Consider the following 26,320-nt stretch of genomic DNA (forward strand, 5'->3'; position numbering starts at 1 on the left):
TTCATTAGGGTGGGCCCGTCCACTTGGCTCTTATGGAAGCGCCGCCACTTCCACACAGTGACAAGAGTAGCGTCAACCAAGCACCTACTAACTGTCGCGGGAACACGGAATTGGAAATGCATTTGATTCCCGGACATTTCTAATTCCGCGTTCCCTTAGCAGCTGCTAATGTCCCTGTGTGCAGCACGCTTTAGCGCTGACTGTTGCATATCATCCAAAACACCATACAAAGAGATGAAGGATTTCATGATTAAAAAGATTGATTTCTTTATAAAATGAATTCATTTATTTCTATGTTAATTGTACCGCTCAGATATATAAATTCATTCAGTATATAAATTCACGTAAATTCGTACATAAAAAAAATATTTGTCCTTTTTACATTTCTACACAATAAATAATAAAGTACACAATGGCTGTCTATATCTTAGGTTTATGTACAGTACAAGTAGATCCGTGATTAAATATTAATATTTGGATTGAGATTAACTAGTCCTTACAGAATATCCATTGCATGCAGGCTTTTAGGTGTTCTTTTTTAGAAGTAATCACATTTCTTCATCCATTTCTATAGTAAATTTGTTTGTTCCAATGAAATTGTTTCAAACGCTCAACTCAAACATAACTGTCAATTTCTTATAGGTCTTCAGGTGTAAATTAATACTGGTACTAATTCAAATTCAAATATTGTGTATTTCAATTGAGATTACTATCCTCTTTCAGAATGTTATAGACTTCAATCGAGAGTCTGGTGTCAAGATTGAGCTGGCATGATTATTATAATAGAATGAGAAGGCATTTCTCGTATGGAACTTCAAAAGATCTAAAAGATGAGTTCTGAAAAGTTTCAATACATTTCAATTTTTCCTTTGAAGCCCCATTCAATTTCAATTGCTTTTATGAAGTGGATGTAAGAAATTGGATTACATCTAAATAAATAGGATTATCACATTCTTTCATAAAGAATCAACCCTATATTTTGTCAAAACAAGGAACAAGAAGTTGAGGTAGATGATTCAGAATACACAATTTATCACGGTATAAATTGAATTTTTTGAAAATTAAATGCTACAGTAAAGCTTACAAAAATAAATTTAATACTTGTAACTAAAATAAAATGTATCTCGAATACAATATTGTTTCTAATAGTCGATTTTGGTACTTAAATACACTTATTAATATAGAGTTATCAGTGAGATACGTACATAACAGCTAGGCTGATTTTGTTTCAATAGTAAATTCATATATTATTTATCTAATACATTTTAAACTACATTACAATATTATTATGCATTCAACAAACATAACCAGTTACATTATGAAGGAAATTATGTTTGGAAGTAGAGCTTAGCGCATCATTTAAACTGTGACCATTGAAATGCTAATTCATATAATAAATAGTAATAGAAATGTGAGTGATTTTGAAAAATTGTAAAGTTTAGTTTTTAATCAAAGCAATTTTAAATTGGAACTGAATGAACATAATTTTCAAAAGTTCACAAGTATTCTACAATCAATATTCGTTATAATAATACTGCTCCTTTGAAATACAAACTTTTAGGAGTTCAATACACGTTTTACATTTTATCCATAATAAATTCCAGAATAGAATTAATACTGAAAAATTCGTAGATTTTTTTTTCATTTTTTTTCAATTTATTATGAATATTTATAAATCTACCACTATTCACGTTTTCCGAGAAAAACGTTCGTACGTTTATTTGTGTGATAAAATATGTTCAGTCTTTCTAAAAATGAGAAGTAAGATCTATGAGAAAAGGTAAAAATACTCTACTGGCTCTAAATTGAAAATTTGATAATGTACTAGAAGCCAATATTTATTTTGGTGCAACCATTGGATGAAATTCTTGAAATATTTATTCATTTAATTGAATGAAGCAAACAAATATTGACCTATTTATAATTTTCTAACTTGAATTTCTGAATAGAAAAGTAAACTTACAATTTTAATAGTTGCTCAACAAAGAATTAATTAATTAGGCTACCAAAGGCTATTTCAAGTTATTGAATAAATTATTTTCTCTTGGCCAATTGGATACTGTAACTGGATTGAATGAACTGAAGCCTACCATTCGTAAATTCAAACAATGACTTACTTTGGTATCATGAAATTAATAATTTGACTCGAATAATGAGTCATAGGAAAAATGTTTTTAACGAGTGAAGCTGGATTCCCTATACCAGTGAACGTGCTCAGTTCAGTAAGAATATTATTCCCATAACTTCTAATGGGACCATTCATACTCGCTCGACCGGGCAATTAGAACTATAGTTTGTATAAAATACGTTTTTTCCGACTATTTTTGACAATTGGAAAAATAATTTCAATATTTCTGAAAAGCTTTTACCACCCATATATCTTTTAAAACAAAAACGTTTACAGCAAGTAAAAAATTTCATGTTTTCTGATCGAAATGTCTTGACATTGACGAACATAATCATCAATTACAGAATAATTAAAGGTCGGATAAAAATGATCCAGACACCATTAGAAAGGAAAAATTCTCCCTGTTATTTTGATAAAAAATTCTCACTCATTACGACATCCTATACTTCTGAGGGGAGTAATATTCAAAAGAAAAACATGGGTATTATCAACATGTTTACAATTTCATAAAAAAAACAAATCTCCTTTTGATTCTTCAACCCTGAACCTTTTTCAGCACTACTAGGATGAATGTATAATGTATTTAAAACTGAAAAATGAAAGTGCTCTCTCTATTTCATTGCTCTTCATGGACGTTAACGAATCATGATATAGTAGGAATAGATGATATTTTACATCCAATTCTGTGGTAACATGAGAAAATTGCAATCTTACACGATTTGGCAACGCTGTAATTTCTTCGAATGGAGGGCCAAGTCCCAACTTATTTTATACACATTATAATGGTAATTATATGTTCACTGTGCGTGCCACGTTCACTGATCTAGACTCCAGCTTGATAGGTAGAAGAGAGAACCAGTAAAATACATAGAACCAGTGAAATACGGATAACAATTGAAAATAATAAAGAATTAGTTGGCTAGCTAAACTACAACAGACGTGTCCTGGTAATGGTGGTAGTGATGGTGTATGTACTCGTGTATGTGGTGATGTTCGTGCCTGAGCTTGTGCTGCGAGGCCGAATGGTGTGTGTGGTGCGAGGTGCCTCGAGGCGAGGCCGAGGCAGAGGCCGGTGTGAACTCCTGTTCGAGCCACCGCACCACTTGCGCCATGGCTCTGGCTTGCTCCTGCTCGCGGTGCCGGTGCTTGAGGTGGTGCGGCGACGATCGAGGAGGCTGTGGAGGCGCTTGGGAGGAGCCTCGCTTGTGTTCGCGCTCTCGCTCGCGCTGCTGGTTCAGTCGACTGCCCTCGTTGTTCATCACTTTCGGCTGCTGGTGCTCCGTGTCCAGATTACAATGTTTTCTGCAATCAAACACATAACATTTATTATAATAATTAACGAATTAGATATTACGTCTGGTTGGCCTGGAGCGGCCTCAGACAAATGAAGATGCTAGCAAAAATGCAAGATACTATTGATGGTACATGGAAATTTAATTTAACATCAAATTACTATCTGTCTCTGACTCCAGATTACACTCTGACTGTGCCCAGATTACAATGTTTCTGCAATCACACACATCATATTAATTTATTACAAATAGAATCACTATAGTCGATTCATTGAAAGAAGAGCCAACAATAACATACAGCTTTCATTTGTGTGCGAATGACTCATATCCATTGTTAATTAATGTTCATTTTTCTACAGAAAACAATGGAATGTTCACAATACCACAGTGAGGTGCACGTTATAATGGCAGTGGAGAAAGATAGGAGAACAACGTTGCCGATCCTCAGTCTTGTCAAGGTTTTCTATAGACGGTAGCAGATACAGGTTTATTGATGTAAAATTAACGGTTTATTCTCGTTAAAAATAATCAATTATGTTTAATTAAGCAAGAGATTATTTTTCCAATGATTTCAAAATGAATTTTCATAATTAAGATGAAATATGTTGTTAATTAATTGTTAGAAGACGATATGGCAACAGACCAAAGAGAGGAAGAGATAGAGCTATTCGCTTTGTTGAATGAAACGAAAGGATAGCAATATCATTGCTAATCAAACACTATCATTATACCTCACTGAGATCTAGATGTTAAATGAATGATCTAAATAATGTTAATACCTATTGCAGGTTGAATTGTCTGCTGTCATGCAGGAAGCTATATCGAATGAAATGGAAGAACAGTTATCAAATTTTCAATAGTTACAATATTTACGAGTAAGGCTAGTTTCACATTCATTCGGTTCGTTTCGTTTTCGGCAAATTCCGATAAGTGTGAAACGGTAATTCGGTTTGAATTCGGTACCGAATAGAAACCGCATAAAACCGAACGCCCACTTGACTCTTATAAATTCCATCAGGTTTCAATTCGTTGCTAGCGAGAGGTTACTTTCACACACTTTTGGTTCGGTTCGGTTCGTTTCGTTTTCGGCAAATTCTGATAAGTGTGAAACGATGATTCGGTTTGAATTCGGTACCGTATAGCAACCGCATAGCACCGAACGCCCCCTCGACACGAATAGGTTTCATTATATTCGAATTCGTTGCTAGGGAAACAGGAAAAAACAAAGTCTTTTACACACGCTTGCCTTTTATGTTTTTATTTTAACCTGATATCGTGATTATCTGTTTCAAAAATTTCCAAGTCAAAATCATATAGTCAATTCATTTCTGTTAGTTCACAGAAACATTTCTTTCTCAATGAATAGTTTGCTGAAAAAATATGAAAGATAATTATAAATTAAAACTTAGGGAGAATTTTTTTTTTTTCTTCGAATATTACATGATTTTATCAATGGAGAGAAGAGATGAAGTTTATATACCATGTGTCAAAACAAGGAACAAATTTTCATTTTAAAAAAATAATTTCTCTGAACATCCAAAATTAACATAATCAAAAAGAAACTATTAAAATAATTCACAATTTTTAATTAACTTTGAAATTTTGTTGTTCAAGAGATAACATCTTACAATTTAACACCAGCTGTTATTTTTTAATATACCAGCATGAACTGTGAAAATCCAAACACAGCTGTGTTTGAGAAGAAAATACCTAATTAGAACCGTACGAATTAAAACCTGACATGTATGAAAGCCTCATTCGTTTTCGGTAACGAACCGAACCGAACCGAAAACGAACCGAATCGAATGAAACCGAAAGCGTGTGAAGCTAGCCTAATATATTTCTATTCAACATGTGGCAAATGAATCGGAAAACGCTTCACATGAAGTTTTCCTGCTTGAGCGCTCGTTCCATCCTATATGAGAACTTGGATCGAGAGTTATCTCACATGAATCATATTCATTGATTAATTGAATATAAACAATAGTCTTAAACTCACAAAACAGTTGCAGTCAGTTGCAAGAATCAATGTAAATTTCGTATGTATTAAAGAGTCTATTAAACATTAGGTACTTTATTTTATCAAATAAAGATGAACTTACCATCTATTCCTACTATATCATGATTCGTTAACGTCCATGAAGAGCAATGAAATAAAGAGAGCACTTTCATTTCTCAGTTTTGAATACACATTTTCGGTAGCTGATAATTGAATATATTTCATACTGATATTGATATCTTTGCTGTTGAAATCTCAAATGCATACTAAATTTTCTGCCGAAGACTTGAAACTACTGTAAGGTACTTTATTAACCATGATTTATTTATACGTGTCATCATACATAGAAGTAGCTCATGCATGGACACTTCCATTGATACAAAAACAACATCTAGCAGTTCTTTTGTGAACCATCAATGTTGATTTGATACGCATGATGTGTACTAAACCTTCATCTATATATAATGGCTTACATTGCTTTTCTTGAATTTTTTTTAATGATAGGAATTTACATTTAGTAGAGGGTAGCGCCATAGAATAAACAATCTATATAGTATTTTTTATTGTGTCGATTATATATATTTTATTAGATTGTTATAGGTTGTTTATTCTATGGTAGGTAGCGGTTGTATCACTTTACTCTACATTTTCTCTACTCCAAGGACACATCCTAGTTTCAAGAGATCAACAACAATTGCTCTCCAATTACAATCCTTGAAGATCAAATGTTCAATATATGCATCAATTAAGGAGTTAGGACTATGAATTTTGTATGCATTATCAATCATTATTTATATATAGAATTGTTCATGTATTCTCAGATAAGTTAACTTCTAGGCGTGGGCTACCTGGTACTCTTATTAATCAAGGAATGAAAAATCTAATTTCAACATTTATTGAAACATGTTGTGAATAAAGTGTTTTCGATAAAGGGTACTTAGATATTTTATTTGATGATAGTAAGTTGTTTGACTCACCTAGATGTCTGGAAATTGAGATTGTTCTTCTCCATATTGGCTTGAATTATTTGTAGTAGTTGCTGCCTCTGCAAAGAGCTTGATCGCTTCTTATTCCGACCACAGCAGGTTCCCGATGACGGCGAATTGCCTGGGTGTCCCAAGCGGCTGAAAACAAAAAAATATATATATTTTAAATGAAAATTCAATTCACCTTCATTTGATTAATATTTATATAATTGAATACACCCAATATTTGATTAAAATTTCAATATCTAGAGGGACTTACCGTTTTTTTTTTAATTTTAGCTTCTTAGCTAAAAATTAAAGTTCATTAAATTTAATTAATAAAATTGACTTCTTCTTAAACCAAGTAGCCTACATTTTCGATTTTTTTGTGAAAGATTTGTACTATATTCCACAAGCTAGTTTTACAATAGCTTCTATTTTCAATAACTTCATTTTCAATAATAACTTCTCTATTTTTCAATATATTTCTTCTGTTGAAGAAACATTGTATTTTATCTACTAAATTCAATTAGGTTGGGCTATTCAATTTATTTAATATTCTAATTTCAAAATCTTAATGTATCGAGTCCCAGAAAGTGTCAATCTCTTCGTAAACCTTGGAAGAACACTATAATCTCCTGGAATGTACCATAATACCCAAAGTGAATTGAGGAGAATTTAATTTACCGAGGCTGGTTTTAAGCCTTAATTTCTTCAAGATTTCATTACGTCAAATTCCAGTTTGTCATGTATACAATTCGTATTCTACAACACAAACTTTTCCCCAGTGCAAAGCACGGGTTACCTGCTAGTCTATTGTGAAAAATAGACTACTGTTGATTTGACCATAGACGAATATTGGTGCAATTATTACGCTATCTTTTCACTATGATTCGACTGACCTGTTGATGAAGTTGAGCCGCGAGTTGAGTGGGGGCGGCTGGTCATCGTCGTCGGAAGCGGCAGAGACGTCCGCCTCACGGTCCTCGCTGGGGGCGGAACTGCTCACACTGTGCCGCCGCCTCCGGTGGGCCGCCGGGCGCCGCCTCTCGCGGATCGTCACATTCAGGTCGCGCTTGTAGCGGGGCGGAGGCGGTGGTCCCCCCTTTAGGCAACCGCCCCCGCCTCCGCCTCCACCACCCCCCTTCTGGTCGGGCGACACGGTCAGCTTTACTTTGATGGTTTTGCTGCCGTAGTGCGGTACTTTGATCGAAGAGCCCAGAGTCTCATAGATTGTCGTCACTAAACCGGCAATGTCCTACAAACAAACACACAAAGTTTGTAAAACAATATACATCTTATAGCACCCTTTATTCTATGAAAAACTTTAAAATAGTTGAACAAATAGTTTCGGTTTACACCATCTTCAGGTTTTACAAAAAGTTTGTTATTAGTCAATAATATTAAAATTAATTTAAAACACTTTTTCTCTTTAGCTTTAAGTTAGTTTTAGTTTTGACTTTTTCATGTATGTTTTGGAAAAAATAAATGATTGATTGATTGATTATGGTGAGGCATACCATAGAGAAAAGATAGCTTACGAAGATATCGAATGTTATAGGTGGTTTGTGTTCCAAATTTCAAGCCGATTACTGTCGACTACTATCTATTTTGGCCAGAGTGAGAACGGCAAAGTATGAGAGATACTACCAGCGTCACATAGCTTCAAAAAAAGGAACTATTAGGACTATCGGCTTGAGTTGACAGTGAAATTTGGAACATAAACGCCCTTCACCATGGGATATCTTCTAATGCTATATTTTCTATATGGGGATAGTTATGATATGGAGGATATCTCTGTTTGTTGAGTTCTCAGTTCCAATGTTCAATAATTAATCAACTCATCAAGTACAGAACCTTTTTTGACCATTATTTTCGAGAACTGAAGAAATTAACAATTGGGGTGACACTCACTTCATCAAAATCTCATCAAGACCGAAATTAAATACACAGAAACTTCAATTATTGAAGAGAAGATTGTGGATTCATAGGTTGTGGACAGTAGTCTGTTTCTTTGTCCTTAAGTTGATTATAAATGATAAATAAATAAATAATGACTTCCATTTTTAAATTGAAACGAAAAATAGGGTTGGAACAATGATGGAAGTGTAGCCTACTGCTTTTCCTAAGATGAATCTCATTCTTCCATATAATTTTATGATAAGATTGAGTTATAAGAAAACAAGGCAAACGAGCGTACTGAAAGAATTGTCCGAACAATTGTAAAAACAATAGAAATTATTCATTTAACAAAATTTTAAAGGTAGGATGCTCTCCTTTTTCTGCACGCTACAATAGAAATATGGAAAGTTCAATCTGCTTTGTAAAGTACAGGAACAAAAATTGAAAACACTGAAAGCATTCTTTCTTTTAAAATGAATTTCATTTTTATTTTCCCATTTTTTAAACTCTGAAAGCTTACCTTCGAATAAAAACCCCTTCTACAAAAGACCATTTCAGTCTACTGAATAAAATGATTACTATTTACTTGTAAAGATCGAAAAGAAAAAGCATTATTTAATTTTGCTTTGATCCTTCCAAGTCAATAGTCATATTTTGTATACAGGACACTGGAATAGACTTTGTAGAAAGGGTCTCTCTTTGAAGGTAAGCTTACGAAGCAAACATGCAAAAGTAATGAAATTCATTCATGGAATCTAATTGTATTCTAGTAAAAAATTATGAAGAGTTTCTGATCAAGAGGTTGAGTTTGGAAAGAGAGATTCAGTAGTGCTCTTGCCGTCTTGTCAAAGCATTGTACTGGAATCTGGGCCGCAACAATGAGATGTAGAATTGGAACGAAAAGAATCAGAAAGAATGGCTTAAAATGAGATGTAGAATCGGAACTAAAAGAATGAGACCAGTGAAAGCAGTCCATAACAATGAATGATATCAGACAATGGACTTTTAATAATCTCCAGTGTTCTTTACTCCCTTTGTTCAGCATGCATCTCATTTGATCGAGGAGTCTTTCCGAGTTATTTGTCTGTCTTTATTCAAAGACATCACCTTCCAGTGCTCAAGTGCACAATAGAATAAGTATTTTGGGGCGGGAGCGCATTCTGATTAGCTTGGATATTGTTAGACTCTTTGAGAGAGATTCGTTGTACTGTTCCAAACTTCATGAGCTTCTATTGTACTACGGTTGGGAGATATTTTGAAACATTTCAGAAGTCAATCATTGATGCAATGGACAGTTGAATTGAATATAAATATTACTAGAATTGAATAGACTTAAAACGTTGTCAAAAATCCACTTTAATAAAAATTAATATTTTACAGGAGCATGCTTTCGTGTGTGCTCACACATCATCAGCTGTAAGTTACAGTGTGTACTGTGAGCACACATGAAAGCATGCTCCTGTAAAATATTAATTTTTATTAAAGTGGATTTTTGACAACGTTTCAAGTCTATTCAATTATGGAAAAGTTCCACAACATCAACATTCACGCTACAATATTAGGTACTAGAGTTTGTACCTTTCTACTCCACTTCAAAACTAGTGATTTTCTGTACTTAGTTGACTAGGAACAATTTCTCTTTCAATAGACTGTATTACGTACAAACTTGTGCACTCTTTCAAAAGTTCTTGACCTTTCTTAAGATCAACCACACTTGATCATAAACCTCTTGTTCTCTTGTATGAATTATATAAAAAAGTTACTCACATCTTTGGTAATCTTGCCATGTCCGTCGAAGTCATATAGTGTAAACGAGAATTCTTGACGATCTTTGGCTCCATCTCCACCATTTTCCACACTGACATCACATTCAAAGCCCTGCAACAAATTTTTCATAAGACTATGGTTTTACAAAATGTTTTCAGATTCATAAAATATAATAATACAGTATAAGAAATTGTATTTTATTCATGATTCATTGACTTCAACAACCTATCAGTTTGGTTTCACGAGAGAAGGATTCGAAATAGAAGAAGGTTTTTGATAATAGAATAACAATCAGTTTTGATATTTTGTCAATGAAAGTTTCTCTTCACATACCGGTATGTATTTTGGAAAATATTCAACTATGTATTTCATTTATTTATTGAGAATTTTCTGTCTTCTGTGATAATAGCCTATGCTTTGTAGAATAAAATAAGTATATGATCTTATCTTATCTTGAAATTTACAGAGAAAACTATAATCAAATTTCAATTTTTATTCAAGTGACATAGGGTGCATAGGGTTCACTTATGCCACTAGGATTGGTTGGGGTCCTATGCCAATGAATACGAATTGGATCATTACCACGATTACATATGCCTATTTTATATAGATAGAAGACAAGCTCACAAGTCCTACAGCAGTTTTTACTTTCCTTGCCCTACTACCATAGGTAAGGAAAGTATTGCTTTCCAAAAAAAATTAAGGTACCCCAATTTCAAGTTTTCTATACGTTTCAAGGTCCCCTGAGTCCAAAAACATGATTTTTGGGTATTGGTCTGTGTGTGTGTATGTGTGTATGTGTGTGTGTGTGTATGTCTGTGAACACGATAACTCCATTCCTAATTAACCGATCGACTTGAAATTTGAAACTTAAGGTCCCTATACCATGAGGACCCGACAATAAGAAATTCAATAAAATTCAATTCAAGATGGCGGAAAAAATGGCGGATAATTACTAAAAAACCATGTTTTTCACGTTTTTCTCGAAAATGGCTCTAACGATTTTCTTCAAATTTATATCATGGATAGCTATTTATAAGCCCTATCAACTAGCATAAGTCTCATTTCTGGGAAAATTTCAGGAGCTCCGTAATATTCTTGAGAAAAATGGCGGATAATGACTAAAAATCCATGTTTTTCACCGTTTTCTCGAAAACTGCTCTAACGATTTACTTCAAATTCATACCATGGATAGATATTCATAAGCACTATCAACTGGCATGAGTCTCATTTCTGGGAAAATTCCATGAGCTCCGTTATATTCTTGAGAAAAATGGCGGATAATGACCAAAAACCAGGTTTTTCACGGTTTTCTTGAAAACGGCTCTAACGATTTTCTTCAAATTCAAGCCATGGGTAGCTATTCATAAGTCCTATCAAATGACATGAGTTTTTTCCTTGGAAAATTGCAGGAGCTCCGTAATATTCTTGAGAAAAATGGCGGATAATTACTAAAAAACCATGTTTTTCACGATTTTTTCAAAATAACTTGACCGATTTTTTTCAAATTCATACTCTGTATAGTTATTTATCAGCTCTATTAACTGGCATGAGTCTCCTTTCTGGGAAACTAATGGGGGGTCCACCCCATCCTTGAGAAATGGACTTTGTAACCTCCTTCTCGAGCATGAGGTAGGTAGGTAGAGCAGTTCATAAAAAGAACACATAGTCGAGATATTTCATCTGTAGAACAGCTGTTTTGACGACTTTAAAAAAATGACGACTAAAAAAATCATTGAATTTCACAATTTACACAAAGGAAAAAGTACTCTGAAAACAATTATATATACACATATACAAAAGTCTGATCGTAGTTTCGAATATGAGCAAGGAAAGTTGTGTGAGTGTACCACACCAGATTTTTTGGTTTGCTGTAGATTTGTTGTTGGAGTAGCAAACCCATATCATCTACATATCGATTAATAATTCTTCAAATCATAATAATTAGTGAAATTCATTGAATAGTCAGTATGAGTATATTGTCATTTGGTATGAACTAGGGGCTATGTATAATAGTGCATTATAAGCTGAATTAAAATAGTGTATTACTGGGTTGGTGTATAATAAGCTTGGTGTACGAGTGTAATCTAGTGTAGTGTAATCTACATGAATAAACGAACTTCGGAAGACATTTCCAAGGAATCCATTTTGAATGAATGAAAAAATGAATGTTATTTCCACCATAACAAACAAAGAAATTCGACAAACACTTTTTGGAAATCAACTTACCACTACATGAAATAAGGCTATTGTAATTGAACAAAACTAAAAAGAAACAGAACATTTCACAGAAATTTGTAAAAAAGCCTGCAAAGGCATAAGCCTGAGCGCAGGAAAACTATCAACATATTTTCGAATTACATACATCATAATAAATATAGGATATATACAATATCTCAAAGCATAATAGATTGTCAAAGTGATGTTTTAGGCGATCAAATGAGGAGGGGGAAAATGAATAATATAAATGAATGATTAAAAATTTGTCATGCCATTATCATGCCAAGATCACATTTGGTTGCCTTACCACTTCATTATTTGAAAAATGATTCAGTTATCTATATCTGATCACTAGTAGTTCTGTGAACAGTAGACCTCGCGCTCAGTGAGTTAGATTGACTTGTTGTTATGTTTTCTCAAAAATTAATAAATAATTTATCAATTAAAAATGTCTAGAAAAAATCCTAAATAAACATAGAGCTTTCTGTCCTATATCGACCGTGACGTGTCGTCCCGGAATGTGAGTGTGCGCGCTGTTATCAGGTCTGGCTGCAACTGTCTACAACGTTGATGGAAAGATACAATTTTCAAGATGTTCGATGTTTTTGAACGGGTAGTATTATAGTCCACTAGACAGCTGATTTATGATGAATAATTCTATAGTCTGATTTTTACGGTAATATTGGCGTATGAAGGAGGCTCCTTTTTCCTTTTATATTATCCTTGAAATGCAAAACTTCCAAAAACCTTGTATATACGTCGACGCGCAATTTAAAAAGGAACATACCTGTCAAATTTCATGAAAATCTATTACCGCGTTTCGTCGTGAATGCGCAACATAAAAACAAATAAATATTTAAACATTAAGAGAAATGGCAAACCGTCGACTTGAATCTTAGACCTCACTTCGCTCGGTCAATTATTATTTAAAACATGTTTAATCCACACTGTTTGGAATAATCTGGGACTAGTTCCATCAATTTGGAAACTGCATACATTTTCCAATTGTTGCATAATTAAAATGAGTTTCTGTCCACAATATAAATTCCACAGACGTGGACCAGAAACACAGATTGAAAGAGTACAGCCGTTTTGAAGTGAGAAGGGAAAGCGACGCAAGAATGGAGAAGCCAGCAAGGCAGCCAACCGCTCCTGGTCCGATACATTATGAATGACCAACTTGAGTTTGTTCCAAGTTCCAACTTCCGAGCTATTACCGACTAATAATAGCCGAGACCCCCCCCCCACCTTCACCCAACCACTCACCAAGGCATTCAACGGCTCCAAAGACGCAAATTAAAATTTTAAAGCGATTCATTGCAGTTTGTGATCGTTAATTGGATTTCGAAAGGCTTGGGTTGCCCTATTCCCCCTCCCTATACACCCTACCCTATCACCATCAGCCCTTACCAAACACGTCATCAGCAGCTATAGTGGGGTCCTTGTTTTAATGGCAGTATTTGATTAACATTGATGAGCTTATGCCTTTGCAGGCTTTTTTCCAAATTTCTGTAAAATGTTCTGTTTGTTTTTGGTTTTGATCAATTACAATAGCCTTATTTCATGTAGTGGTAAGTTAATTTCTATCATTCGACAAAGCAGATAGCGCTAGACTCTTCTAACTCCGCAACGTTGCCTGATCGTTTTTTAACAATGTAGAAATATGATTAATTAAGAAGATATTTAATCTCAATTATTATGAAAATTTAACATGTAATCATTGGAAATATATTTTTTCGACGAACAAAATATAATTGATTATTTTAAACAAGAATGAACAGTATATATCACATGAGATATACCGGTATCAGATATCCTCTATAGAAGGCAGTGGCACGGCAAGGCTGTTCTCCTATCTTTCTCCATTGTCATTATAACGTGGACCTCACATAATCTCTAGGACAACTGAATATGAATCTGACTGGACTAGGGCTGCCAGATGACAGGAATTTTCCGGATATGTCCGGAATTTTAGCTCTGAGTCTGGGAATCAGGAAAACTTTGAAACTGTAAGGAATTTTAAAGAATTGAAAGAGGAAAATATAAGAAACAATATTTATTAAGGAGATTGTTATCAGAAAAAATATTAATAATCAATTTTTTACAATATAAAAAATTATATTTCATTCAATCTGACCTAAGTCAGACAGACCACCAGACACATGCTTTTTATTGCTGGATATCTCTTTCAACAACTTCTCGTCTATTCTATGGAACTCTGCACATGATGTCTCCATCAAATTAAACTGTATCTACAGTAGAGCCCTAACAGAAGCTACAGCGAGTCTATTTCTCTCATTTGTCCACTGTGAATTCATTAATGAGAACACTCGCCCAACAAACGCGCTTGAATTGCAAATACAAAACTGTACATTTTGTTCAGTTCCACCAGTCTCTCACAAGTTGGAGATTTTGAAGATTTAAAAATAATTTCCCATTGATTAACAGGTACCATTTCAAAAAGTCACCGTTTTGCTTCCTTGAAAAAGAAATTAATGCTGAAATGTCATCAAAAAGTTTTTTCATCATCCAACATTGACCGGAAATTTATTGAAGTCAGGGAATTTGTCAGTAAAAATGATTTTCTGATCTGGTAACCCTAGACTGAACATACAAATCCTCAAGTCTCTTTAATCCAAATTTCAAATTCAATCATTCAGAATTTAAAAACTTCTAGAAAAGTACCACATGCTAAAGCCCAAAACAGTCTCAATTCTAGTTTATACACCAATCCAAATGTAGCTAGGTTATGACCATTTACATGACTGATAATAATTTGAAATGAAAGATTAATGCTTGTTTCATTGAGAGAACGAATTTGGAACGAGTGAGCTCGATGCACATCGATTTATGCATTGAAGAATCCAGGTGAACTTAAAGTTGGTTTCAAAAATAGACTGGAAACATGCTGCGAGAAGTGTTGTTGTGCCAGCAAACGGTAAAACATGGCCTTGAGAGCGGCGAGGCCGTTATTTTATTCCCACTGCTTACTCGATATGTTTACGAGCCCTTTCTTATCCGAAAATACCCGCCTTACCTGAGCGCAACGCGGCAACAACGCCTACTTACTATTGAACAAGTATGACAACTATCATAGACTAAATAAACAGGGGTTACATGATACTAACTAGTAAAAGTAAATACTACTACAACTCATTGACTCTACGGCCCTTGGAGAGCCTTGGCCTCCTCCACAAGCCTTTTTCATTCATCTCTGTCCTGTGCTCGCTGTCTCAACCTTCTTAAGGATTGAAGATTTACCACTGTGCTACTAGTATTTTAAACTGAATTTCTGTAAACGATTTGGGAATGATAGTACTGTACATAAATTGAAAAATATGTGTAACCTTAAATAAATTTGGGAGAGGAATAGCACAAGGTTACCTTATTTTTTCTCTCCCTATCATTTTGATGATGTACTAATTGTATGAATAAATATTGAAAATCAAATATTTTCATTCCATATTTTATATTCCAAAGTACCGGTAAATAAGGTGGAAGTAGCTAATTGAGGCGGATTCCCACATGTCAGTATCAGTGTACATGTCAGTATAAGTGTACATACATGTCCGATACAGTGAAAATATTATTCCCCTGAGCTCTAATGGGACTAATCGTACTCACTTGGTCGGACTGAGAGTAATGATAATTATCGACAGAAGCTATGTAAGGGTTGAAATATGCCTCCGAGGGAAATATATACTGTAGCAAGATTGTCTATTGGTGTGAACATAGAACAATTTGAAATTCTCTTTGATTTCAGTCAAGAGAGAGTTTGATGGTGTAGCAAAGAAGAAGAGACATCAAATCAACTTCTGGTATATCATGTGAGGAAGATACCGGTACCTTTACACCTTCTACGATTATGATTTAGGTATTGGAGTTTTAGAATGAATAAGAATCTACAGCACATCGCGCCTATAAGGTTCGACGATAGAGAAAAGATAGCACAAATCTATCTTTTGAAGCTCATGTGTTCATTTTTATGGTAGCATTTATGCTATCTCTTCTTTGTGGTTTAAGTCTGGAGAGCACAACACAAAACACAATGCCTTCATTCTGAACAGTGTAGAGGGTCAGAGAGAGGGTGAATGGTGAAGTGAGAGAAAGAGTGAGTGACAAGAAGATTGCCGAGTAATTGAAGAGACGTGGAACAGTGGCGGAGGGGGGGGGGAATATTGAGGAAGCACTGTTTGGAGTTGCCATTCACCGACGTGATCCTACCTTAGTGAGAGGCATGCACAATATAATAATATAAAATTCCCATCTCATGTCTAAAGCATGACCTTCGTATATTATTATACCGATGGCCTTGTATCTCTTATGCTCTCTGAAGAGACAGCATCTTTCACAATAATAGCGCTTCCTATAACTTCATTGATTTATATTTTTCAATAAAATACTTGAATTTGTCACAATTGAGTATTGTGTATTCGATTCTTACAAATCTTAAATTGTCTAACATTATCATATATAATTTTATTTTTATTTGTTCAACATAAGTGTACATTATTTGAATTGAATGAGTGCCTTTATTTTGACCTAGGAGGGCGAAGTTAGGGCACAGTCGGCCTTCTCTTACACTTAAACCTCAAAATTATCTTGAATAGTAATGCGCAGACTGCAGATACTGCTGCTGATGAGATATTGTTATATCTATCCATGATGAAAACACTGGGATTTTGTTAAAAAATACCACTTATTTATTATAAAATAACTTATTTTAGAAAAAGCTGTTATTTTATAATAAATAGGTGATATTTTTTGACAAAATCCCAGTGTTTTCATTAATTGTAATGTGTTTGTGACACTTCTTTTTTCTCTCTCTTCACATCTATCCGATTTCTTTAGATAGAGAGGAAGACGTCTGGTCTTTCAACTGGGCAACTTGAGCCAACTAACGCAAATGATCTGAGACCTGAGTGGACTTCAATTACTTCAAACTGAAGATTTGAAGTCAATCGTCCTTCCATTTCACAGTTGCTGAGTTTGATGCCTAGGTCTATAGACTTGTGCTTGGGCAATGAGAACGAATAAAATGAAGATCAAGAAAAGAGCAAAAGGGAAGAAGAAGACTTGAAAACGATCTATGGTCGAAACTAGTCGTTAAAATATTTGAGTAAAGTTAAAACAAAAAAGGTAACTAATATTAATAATAAAGGGTAATATTATAAAATAATATTAATATAGAGGGTAGTACAAGTTTTTATATTGTTTTTATTAATTTGAACAAAAGTAGCCCATATAGGTGGAGTGATTTTAAGAAGAGGAAAATTTATATAAATAAAATGTATCTATTCAATTATTTTTAACTTACTTCGAAGTTGAGCTGTTGCTTGTTGTTTGGCGTGTTGGTGTTGGTGGTAGGGTTGTGGGTAGGGGTGGGGGTGATATCGATGAGTGGCAAAGTGGGGGTGGGTGAAGGGGGCGCAGGAGGTGGAATAGGGGTGGTGGGGTGGTGGTCGTGCTGTTGCTGCAGCAGCTCCTCCGTATCCGAGGGACGTCCATCACTGCAGTCCGTTGGCAGCACTGCTAGAAACAAATCAAACAATATAAATTAATTAATTTTATTTATTAAAAGTAAATTCATATGGCTTTTGTTGGTGGGGACCCACCGCCTGAATATATCATTTAAGCCGTCAATGGGCCCTACGACTGTCATACTTCAGCCGGGACCGACAATTAACGTGCCCATCCGATAACACGGGAGTGATCTGGTTAAAAAACTTTTGGTTATGAGAGGGATTGAACCCGGGATCTCTGTGCTGCTACGCAAGCACTCTATCCACTAGACCACGGATCACTCCGTGTTAATTTTATTTATTAATTTTACAAAATATGATGAAAAACTTGGATGAAAATATATGCTGAGATATGATGAAAATATATTATAAAAGCTATGCAAACTAATGTAGGCTACAACACATGCACAACATGATATATTATGATACTGTATCCACTAAACTTTATAAAAAGCAACAAGAACTTCCGTGTATCCACTGAACTTGACGTACTGAAAACTAGACGTATTGAAGTTGCCTACTAGGGCTAGTTCTTGATTAACAGAAATCTTGACCAAGTGAATGTCACCCCACCCGTCTAACAGCCGTTGAAGTTGAGTAATAAGATTCTCTTTCTCTCTCATTTACTACTGATTCACCGCTCTCCCATTCCACATCCTTATCATTTCCATGTTTGCTATCCTTCAAAACCTGTAATATCAACGCTGGCTTTCAACTGTTAAACGTTTTATCCTGCCACGCCGGTCTCTTTCATCTTCTGGCGCAAAAGAAAAAGAGAAAAAGTGGAATAATATGGTGGCGAACGACGACGACGACGAAGAAGAAAAAGAAGAAGAAGAAGAAGAAGAAGAAGAAGAAGAAGAAGAAGAAGAAGAAGAAAAGATGATGATGATGATTATGGTGGAGGAGGAGAAGTAGAAGAGGAAGAAGAAGAGGAGGAGGAAGAAAAAGAAGCCAGGTGTTGTAAATAACTGATGGATAATGTGCTGGAACAGTCGACTATGCCGGTAGCACAGATTAAAAAGGATGGAGATGAGGAGAACATTCATCAAAGTGCAAAGGAAAAACTAGTCGCCCTATCCAATAAAACTAAACCTCACCACACATCCATATATGGCACTCAGTTCAAATGCTCCAATATTGTAGTGTACTTTGAAATCATCTCCTTCATCTGCAGACAGTTCTTGGCAAAAGCAACCACTAAGTTGGTGAATAGCAGCTTGGATGTTGTAATGAATGGAAAAATTTAGTTACAATCATTTTCAGCCTTGAATTCAGGTAAGTCTAGGTAAGGTAAGGAAGGTAATTTAGGTAGGAGAAATAAAATCGTTGGAGAGAGTAATGCAGATTCTAGAATCGTTGTAGAGAGAAAATGTTTGGATCTAAAATCGTTGTAGAGAGGAAATGTTGGATCTAAAATCGTTGTAGAGAGAAAATATTGGATCTCAAATCAAATCAAATTTATTTTCCATTTTCAAGACAAAAATACAATTGAATAATAACATACTATTATGCAATATTGTATACAAAATAATACACTTAATACAATACAGGAAAAAAAATCTAAAATCGTTGTAGAGAGAAAAAGTTGGATCTTAAATCGTTGTAGAGAGTAACTTAATAGAGAGAAAATGCAGGTTCTAAAATCGTTGTAAAGAGTAACGTTGAAGAGACACGACGCAACTTCTAAAATCGTTGTAGAGAGTAACGTTGAAGAGACACGACGCAGCTTCTAAAATCGTTGTAGAGAGTAACGTTGAAGAGACACAACGCACCTCCTAAAATCGTTGTAGAGAGTAACGTTGAAGAGACACGACGCAGCTTCTAAAATCGTTGTAGAGAGTAACGTTGAAGAGACACAACGCACCTCCTAAAATCGTTGTAGAAAGTAACGTTTTAGTAAGAAAATGCAGGTTCTAAAACCGTTGTAGAGAGTAATACGTTAAAGAGTTCAGTATAATGCAGGAAAGGATCAAGCCAAAAAGACTTGTTATTTGGAAGTCACTTGCAGCATCCAATCTACAAATGCACCAAATGCCAAATGCACCATAACGGTTGAAACAGTACACATTGATGTGTTTACCATAATTGGAAAGGCTGTTCAAAACTGTTTAGTTATACTATCCAGTATGTATCGTATTCAACTGTTTATTTACCCCATATACAGTACAGTATCTATCGTATTTTACTGTTTAGTTGCCCCATCGTATTTTATTAGCGAATATTCAAATGATGACTTTTCAGTCCATGCCACTCCATTCACAGTGCATTATTGCAACAGGTGATTTTTAGAACACAAGTAGTGTCAAGGTGCATATAGACTTATGCGCCACTAACACACGCATTTCACTTTTCATCAGCTTATAATATCTGTACCTTACTCTTCTGTACAAATACACATATAATAGGCACAGAATTAGCTTAAAAAAATTGGAATGTGCATTTTCATATCTTACTTTTCTGAAAAGAGGAATGCGCATGTTCGTGGCGCATACGTCTGTACGCACCTTCAGGTATTACGGAAATGGAGAGTCATTATGAAGAAGATAAAATAAATAATCAAGATGTGTTTCTGTTTGAAGTTTTGGAATCTGTGATTTTTAATTCTGAATCACACGTTCTGTGATTTTTCGATTGAATACCGAGAAACTTTACAAACGGAAGAGTGTTCTTCTTCAATTGATCATCACAACCTAGATGAAAGGTGCCAGTGTTATTTTTCAGTGAGAGGGGGTGGAGAATTCATGAACGGTTATGTTTACCTTGGAGCTTGAATTTATTAAGACGCCGACTGCAGTCAGGACTCGACTCTCGACGGGAGTTTGGAGTCGTAAACGTATCTAAATATAGAGGCGCTACTTGAAATGAGCTATGAGTTCGCCACCCGAGCAGGAGAATGCCGTACTCAACGAGGAATAAGTATTTTTAAATTCATTTATTTTTGTCCGGTAAGAGACAGGAGAGAGCATTGAAAGTTTGTAATTGCTGGTTATGGTAGGCGGGTGGCGGGCGCTTTGAGACTTTGCCAGAAATCGCTTTTCGATGAATGACCTGAACATTACACACACACGCACCACATTCACAATTGACTACTGTATTCAATCGTTATTGAATGATTGTCGTTTTGTCTGTGATCCTGCTACACTAGCCAATATCAACATATTGACGTCAGAGAGTAGAGATAATGTAAGATACGTTCTTTCATTCTAAGTTATACTCTCTGATTGACATCTATCATCCATTTTCGAATCATATAAAATCATTTTCCAGAATGTTACATACAAAATAAGAGTTACATTTACAAATAAGGTATATAATGAAAACCCCTACAAGACTACAGGTCTGTGCGTAGGAGGGAGCACCCATTTTTGAATACTATTGATGTAAAGGAGGTTCTGCAATTTTATGATTCGTTACAAAGTGCTTGAATCAACACACACTATCCATTTTTCATCAGCTATTGATGTAGTGAAGGCTCTGAAAATAAATGATTTGTTCCAAAGTGCTCCACCGAATGAACTGTTCAAACACATTAGAAAAAATTACGTGAAATTTCGATTCAGTACGGTAGTTCTTTGAACATAATGATTGAATTAGTTTTTGGAAGTAATAAATTGGAGAAGAGATTTGTGATTCCAATAGGTGTATATACAGTGCTGAATGAATAAAATAATTGAATGAATACCATAACATTTGAATCAAGACGGGTTCGTTCCTCGCACACAGGCTTTGTCCATGTGAGGAGCCTTCTTCAAGTTTTGTATATGTATATTGTATATTGCTCGTACTTTCTAAGAAGAAGAATAAAGATAATTTCAATTTAAATTTTAATAGGAGTTTGCAAATTTTAATAAAAAGTTAAGACTAGCTCATTATGTGTTTGTGCTATTCAATGTTATTGTGTTATTTATTGTGCTAGAGTGCAGCCAACTATGCTTTTTCCTTCTTCCTACAAATCTAACCTTCATGTAAATCTTTTTTAATTCTCTCATTAAATGAACACAGTACTGTAAAATTTAAACCGATACGGCAAGTACTTGGTTAGAAAATTTCAATCGCCTGTAGAAGCCAAGCATCTGTAAGGTAATCCTGGACATCAGTACCATCTCTTCAAGGAAAGAAGAAGAAAGTCAGCAGGATCAAAAGGTAAAGGTCACTGAGCAAAGGTGGAGGTGGAGTGAGAGAGAGGTGGAGGTGGAGAGTGAGAGAGAGCCGAGAAAGGTGAAGGATCGCTGAGAGACGTGAATGGTGAACAGCACAAGAATAGAGTGAGAAAAGGGCAGAATACAGTGGAGGATAGAGTGAGAGAGTGAAATCAATTGGCGGCAGAGAGTGCATGTCGATGTCCGATGACGCAACTGGCAGCCTGCGGCCCCATAAATCCGCCGCAACATAATTGGGCGTGTTCCGGCGCCGCTTTGATCGGCGCGGTCTCTCAGCAGCCGCGATCCGCGACCCGCACCCCCAACCACTCCATCAATTAATATCACATAAACATTTCCTAGCTTAAATGATAAAATAAAGTAAGAAAATTGAGAGCAAGTGAGGTGGCAAGCTAGGATTCTTGGAACACGTTGGAATAGATCATTCAGTAGATTCTCGAGTAACTGTAGAGATCCCCAACACCAACAACTCCATCAATTAATATTAACATTTCATAGCCTGAATAATAATAATAAAATGAAGTAGGAAAAATGATAGCAAGTGAGGTGGCAAGCTGGGATTTTTGGGACAAGTTAGAATAGATCATAGAATAGCTTTTAGAGTAACTGAAGAGAAAGTACCAAGTGCTAGAATAAATTGTTTGAAGCTTAACTTATATGAAAGTATGAGCGTTAATAACTCTTGTAAATCAGTATCATAAAGAAGATTACAAAATAATAGAGTGGAAAAAAGATAGCTTGGGAAGATACCCCATGATATTGGTCTATGATCGTTTATAATAGAATAGAGAAAAGATACCATGAGAAGATATTCCATGATATTCATTGGTCATTTATGATCCAAATTTCCAGCCAATTTTTTGTTAACTCAAGCCGATTACTGTCGACTACAGTCTAGTATATAGGCCGGGTGAGAGTGTAAAAAATAGAACGGCACAGTATGAGACTACCAGCGTCATATAGCTTCAATAAAAGAACTACTAGGATTATCGGCTCCAGTTGACGGTAAAATTTGGAACATAAACGCCATATATCATGAGGTATCTTCTCATGTTACCTTTTTTCTACTGTATTATTTTGTGATCCTACTACCATAGATAAAGGATAAGCATAATATTGCTATATTGCTTGTCCCTGCTACTACGCATCGGAATCAATCAACTTGATCTATAGAACTATCTTTCTATCATAGCATAGATATGCTATCTAGTAGAGATATAGGCTATTTACGAGTATTAAAGCATAGAGCTGATCCGTTATTCAAGTTGTCAATTAATATTGCTTGAATTTTCAGTCTTGAATATGTGATTTTCTGGTTGTGTTTAATGAAAAACAGCATTTGGTTTTCTTGTTTAAATCAGAGTTTTCCTCGTTTATGATTTCACAATAAATTACTCAGATTACAAATTGTATCGAATCCAGTAAATTGCAACACATTTTAAACATTATTCAAGTGAATTGAAGTTAGATTGAATTTATTGTGCCTAGTAAATCTTACTTTGGAATACATTTTACAGTCGAAATACAGCTCGCTCGACACATCCTATTCCTTGGGTTTCGTTTTGCCTAAATCAGTCTTGCTGTGCTAGTTATTTGTGACCGTTTGCATTCTGTGGACTCTACAAAGGCATCAGAGGCTGGTGCCTGCTCTCAACATGATATCGCATTTTTACGACTGGTCTGTTTCTTTTGATTGCTGTTGAAGAAAAATCCTATTTGACTCACACTAGGAGGTTGATAGCCAGATTACCCAACTCCTCAGTATAATATGATAGTAGAATGAGTATTTTTGTTTCAGTGTTGAACTGATATCTTCGCGGGACTGTCTCTTTTAATCTTTTATATGAAAAACACTCTTGAAGATTTTATACCGGCTATAAAACTACACAGGAATTTAAAAGTCTCCGCAGGGGACATTAGACATTATTGCCACAGAATTTCTCACAATATTACATACCCTACTCGCACACTCAAGAGTCAACCTTGTTCTTGAGAGGGGAGGAAATTCTTATTTTACCTGAAGCTAAAGATGGATCATGAAAGATAGTGTCTGTAGTAAATTCGTACAGGCCTATTGGTATTTCACAACACAAAACCTAAATATACCTAAGCTTCCCTACACCAATATTTAGATACGTTTTTAGAATGATTTCATTGTTCCTTTCAATATTGTGAAGGAAGCACCTTGGAGTGAATCTTCTCGATTTCCCACGCTGTAACAGATGTTGATGTTGGGATATAACAATACAGATCCGTCTATTGTACTATAAAAGTGAAATGTGTGGCGAGAAATTGATCCCTCCACCACAAATTGACTTAACCGAGAAATCGAGAAGGCATTGCGAATTGTAAATGTCGGCAGACAATAACATGTGGAGGAAAGTGATGTCATTCAGTGTATAACGTTCTGTGCCCTAGAAGAATGACACATAACAAAAGCCAACTTAATCACATCCTTGATCAACAAGAGTATTCAATCTGTTTCTACTTTCTAGGGACCCAATAAGAGCATCATGAGTTCTCAACTACCAATGTAAACTAATACAAAATTCAAGATAATATTCTGTGTTTTCCATGATATTCAGAGTAAACAGACGAAGTTTGGTATAAACAATAGCGTAATTCAAATTCTCTATTCAGCGTAAAAACAAATTCTCTATGGTATAAATTTAACATGATCTAGTTTAGATAACAGCCTTACCCGTCTCTCGCATCCCATATTCCATTTTCTCCTATCAGTCCAATCTCTTCCATTCAGATTTCTTTCTATCATATCATAATATACACCTGTTTGATCCATAATACGGGTTGTATACCCCTTTCCCTCCGACCTGGTTGGTTCAAATTCTGTACTCTCTTTGACCATCTCCCATTTGTCATCCGATGCGTGTGCCCCAACCATACAAGGTGCCTTTTTCTATAAATTCTACTGATGTATCCAATTTACCAATTTCCTGTTTCCGAGGTTTGTTACGGTAACGGTTCCAAACAAAAACTTGAGATGAGTATTTTCGAAATAGTGATGTGTTATAGTGAATGATCTGTGTTTTACATAATACTTTATGTATTTATTGATGAAAAACATGGAAGAATACAGGATTTCTCCCAAAAATTGCTTCCATAACAACACAATTACAATAGTTCATTATACATAGTAAGAGTACAGAAAAAAATAATATTGAAAATATGAATACTATTTAATATTCATTTCAAATACACGAGGTTTGGTCCAAGGAAAAACTTAGAGCTATTTGATCAGAGTATTTTCGAAATAGTGATGTGTTATCATCGTCTTCAGTTGCGATGGTTCAAAACTGCGTTCCTCACTCAACAGTTTTTGTTTCAGAAAATATGAGAATCGAAAACTCCTCGAGCAGAGTGTTCGTGTTAGGTTACTGAGTAGGAGAAGAGCCGAGTAGTTGTAAAAAATCAAAGAGATGTTTAGAGGTGGCAGCGTCTTCTATTTGGCAACAGTTTCAAAGAGCAGCCAATGCTTGTGAGATTCGAGAGCAGTAATTTACTTTCTAGCGGCGGCCAACCTTCAGTAACACTAGAAAGTACAAAGCAGTTTGCCAAGGCGAAACTGTATAATAAAAATCACTATATCCTCTAGTTTTGCCCAGTTGGCAGGGCTGGTGTGGTGAGGGGTGGGGGAGACGCACATCACAACAACAAAGATCTAGTCTCTAGTCATCGTTTACTCAGCTCGTTGGTGACCAACGTGATTAAAACGCCTATAAACTGCATGCTACGTTTGCAACTTTGTCTGCCATTCCGTTCGAAATGTCCTTCAAATCTTCAAAGACAAGCATCATTGTAAATGTACAATGGATACAAAACTACTATTCGGAAATTCTATTTTTAAATTTAGGAGTAGAGCAGTTTTGGGCTTAGCCAGTTGCTCTTGCCCAGTCATATCTATATTATTATGATTCGTGATTGTATTCATGAATGAATGAATGAAAATCAAGGCCAAGCCACATGAAGCGTTTTCTCAGGCGTTTTTGCACAGGCGGCGGACGAGTCGGTTCAGTTGTGTCTCAGCACCTCAAGCAGTCATTCTATAACAATATGAGGGAAATTCTTGTCTGACAAACCAGCAGGTACGGTATTATCGACAATAAGTGATAATTAAGTGTAATATTCAACTATAGTTTAGTGTTTTAATTTTTCTAAAATTCAAAATGTAAAACTTATACTTATATATTGTCAAGTTCTGCTCCGGGGAGGGGCATGAACAAATTTATTCTGTATTTTGAGGGCTGTACGATCATTGGTACATCACAATATTTGGAAGAAAATTGAACTTGAACGTTTTACAGTGGAAACATAACCTATCTTTTTGAGCATGTTATTTATTAT

The 26,320-nt window shown here is 35.2% G+C and overlaps 1 protein-coding gene across 1 annotated transcript; it reads right to left on the reverse strand.

The window, feature by feature from the left end:
- Positions 1-263: 263 nt before the first annotated feature.
- LOC111052264 (protein naked cuticle homolog 1) lies at positions 264-21,161 on the reverse strand. The gene is made up of 6 exons (XM_039420000.1): positions 21,134-21,161; positions 17,591-17,805; positions 10,054-10,164; positions 7,287-7,642; positions 6,397-6,543; positions 264-3,430 (listed from the first exon to the last, which is right to left on the reverse strand). Exons 1-6 carry the CDS (start codon positions 21,159-21,161, stop codon positions 3,052-3,054), a joined length of 1,236 nt encoding a protein of 411 aa, XP_039275934.1. The 3' UTR covers positions 264-3,051.
- Between the last annotated feature and the right edge of the window lie 5,159 nt (positions 21,162-26,320).

The sequence above is a fragment of the Nilaparvata lugens genome, chromosome 2 (assembly GCF_014356525.2).
Source record: "Nilaparvata lugens isolate BPH chromosome 2, ASM1435652v1, whole genome shotgun sequence".
NCBI lineage: Eukaryota > Metazoa > Arthropoda > Insecta > Hemiptera > Delphacidae > Nilaparvata > Nilaparvata lugens.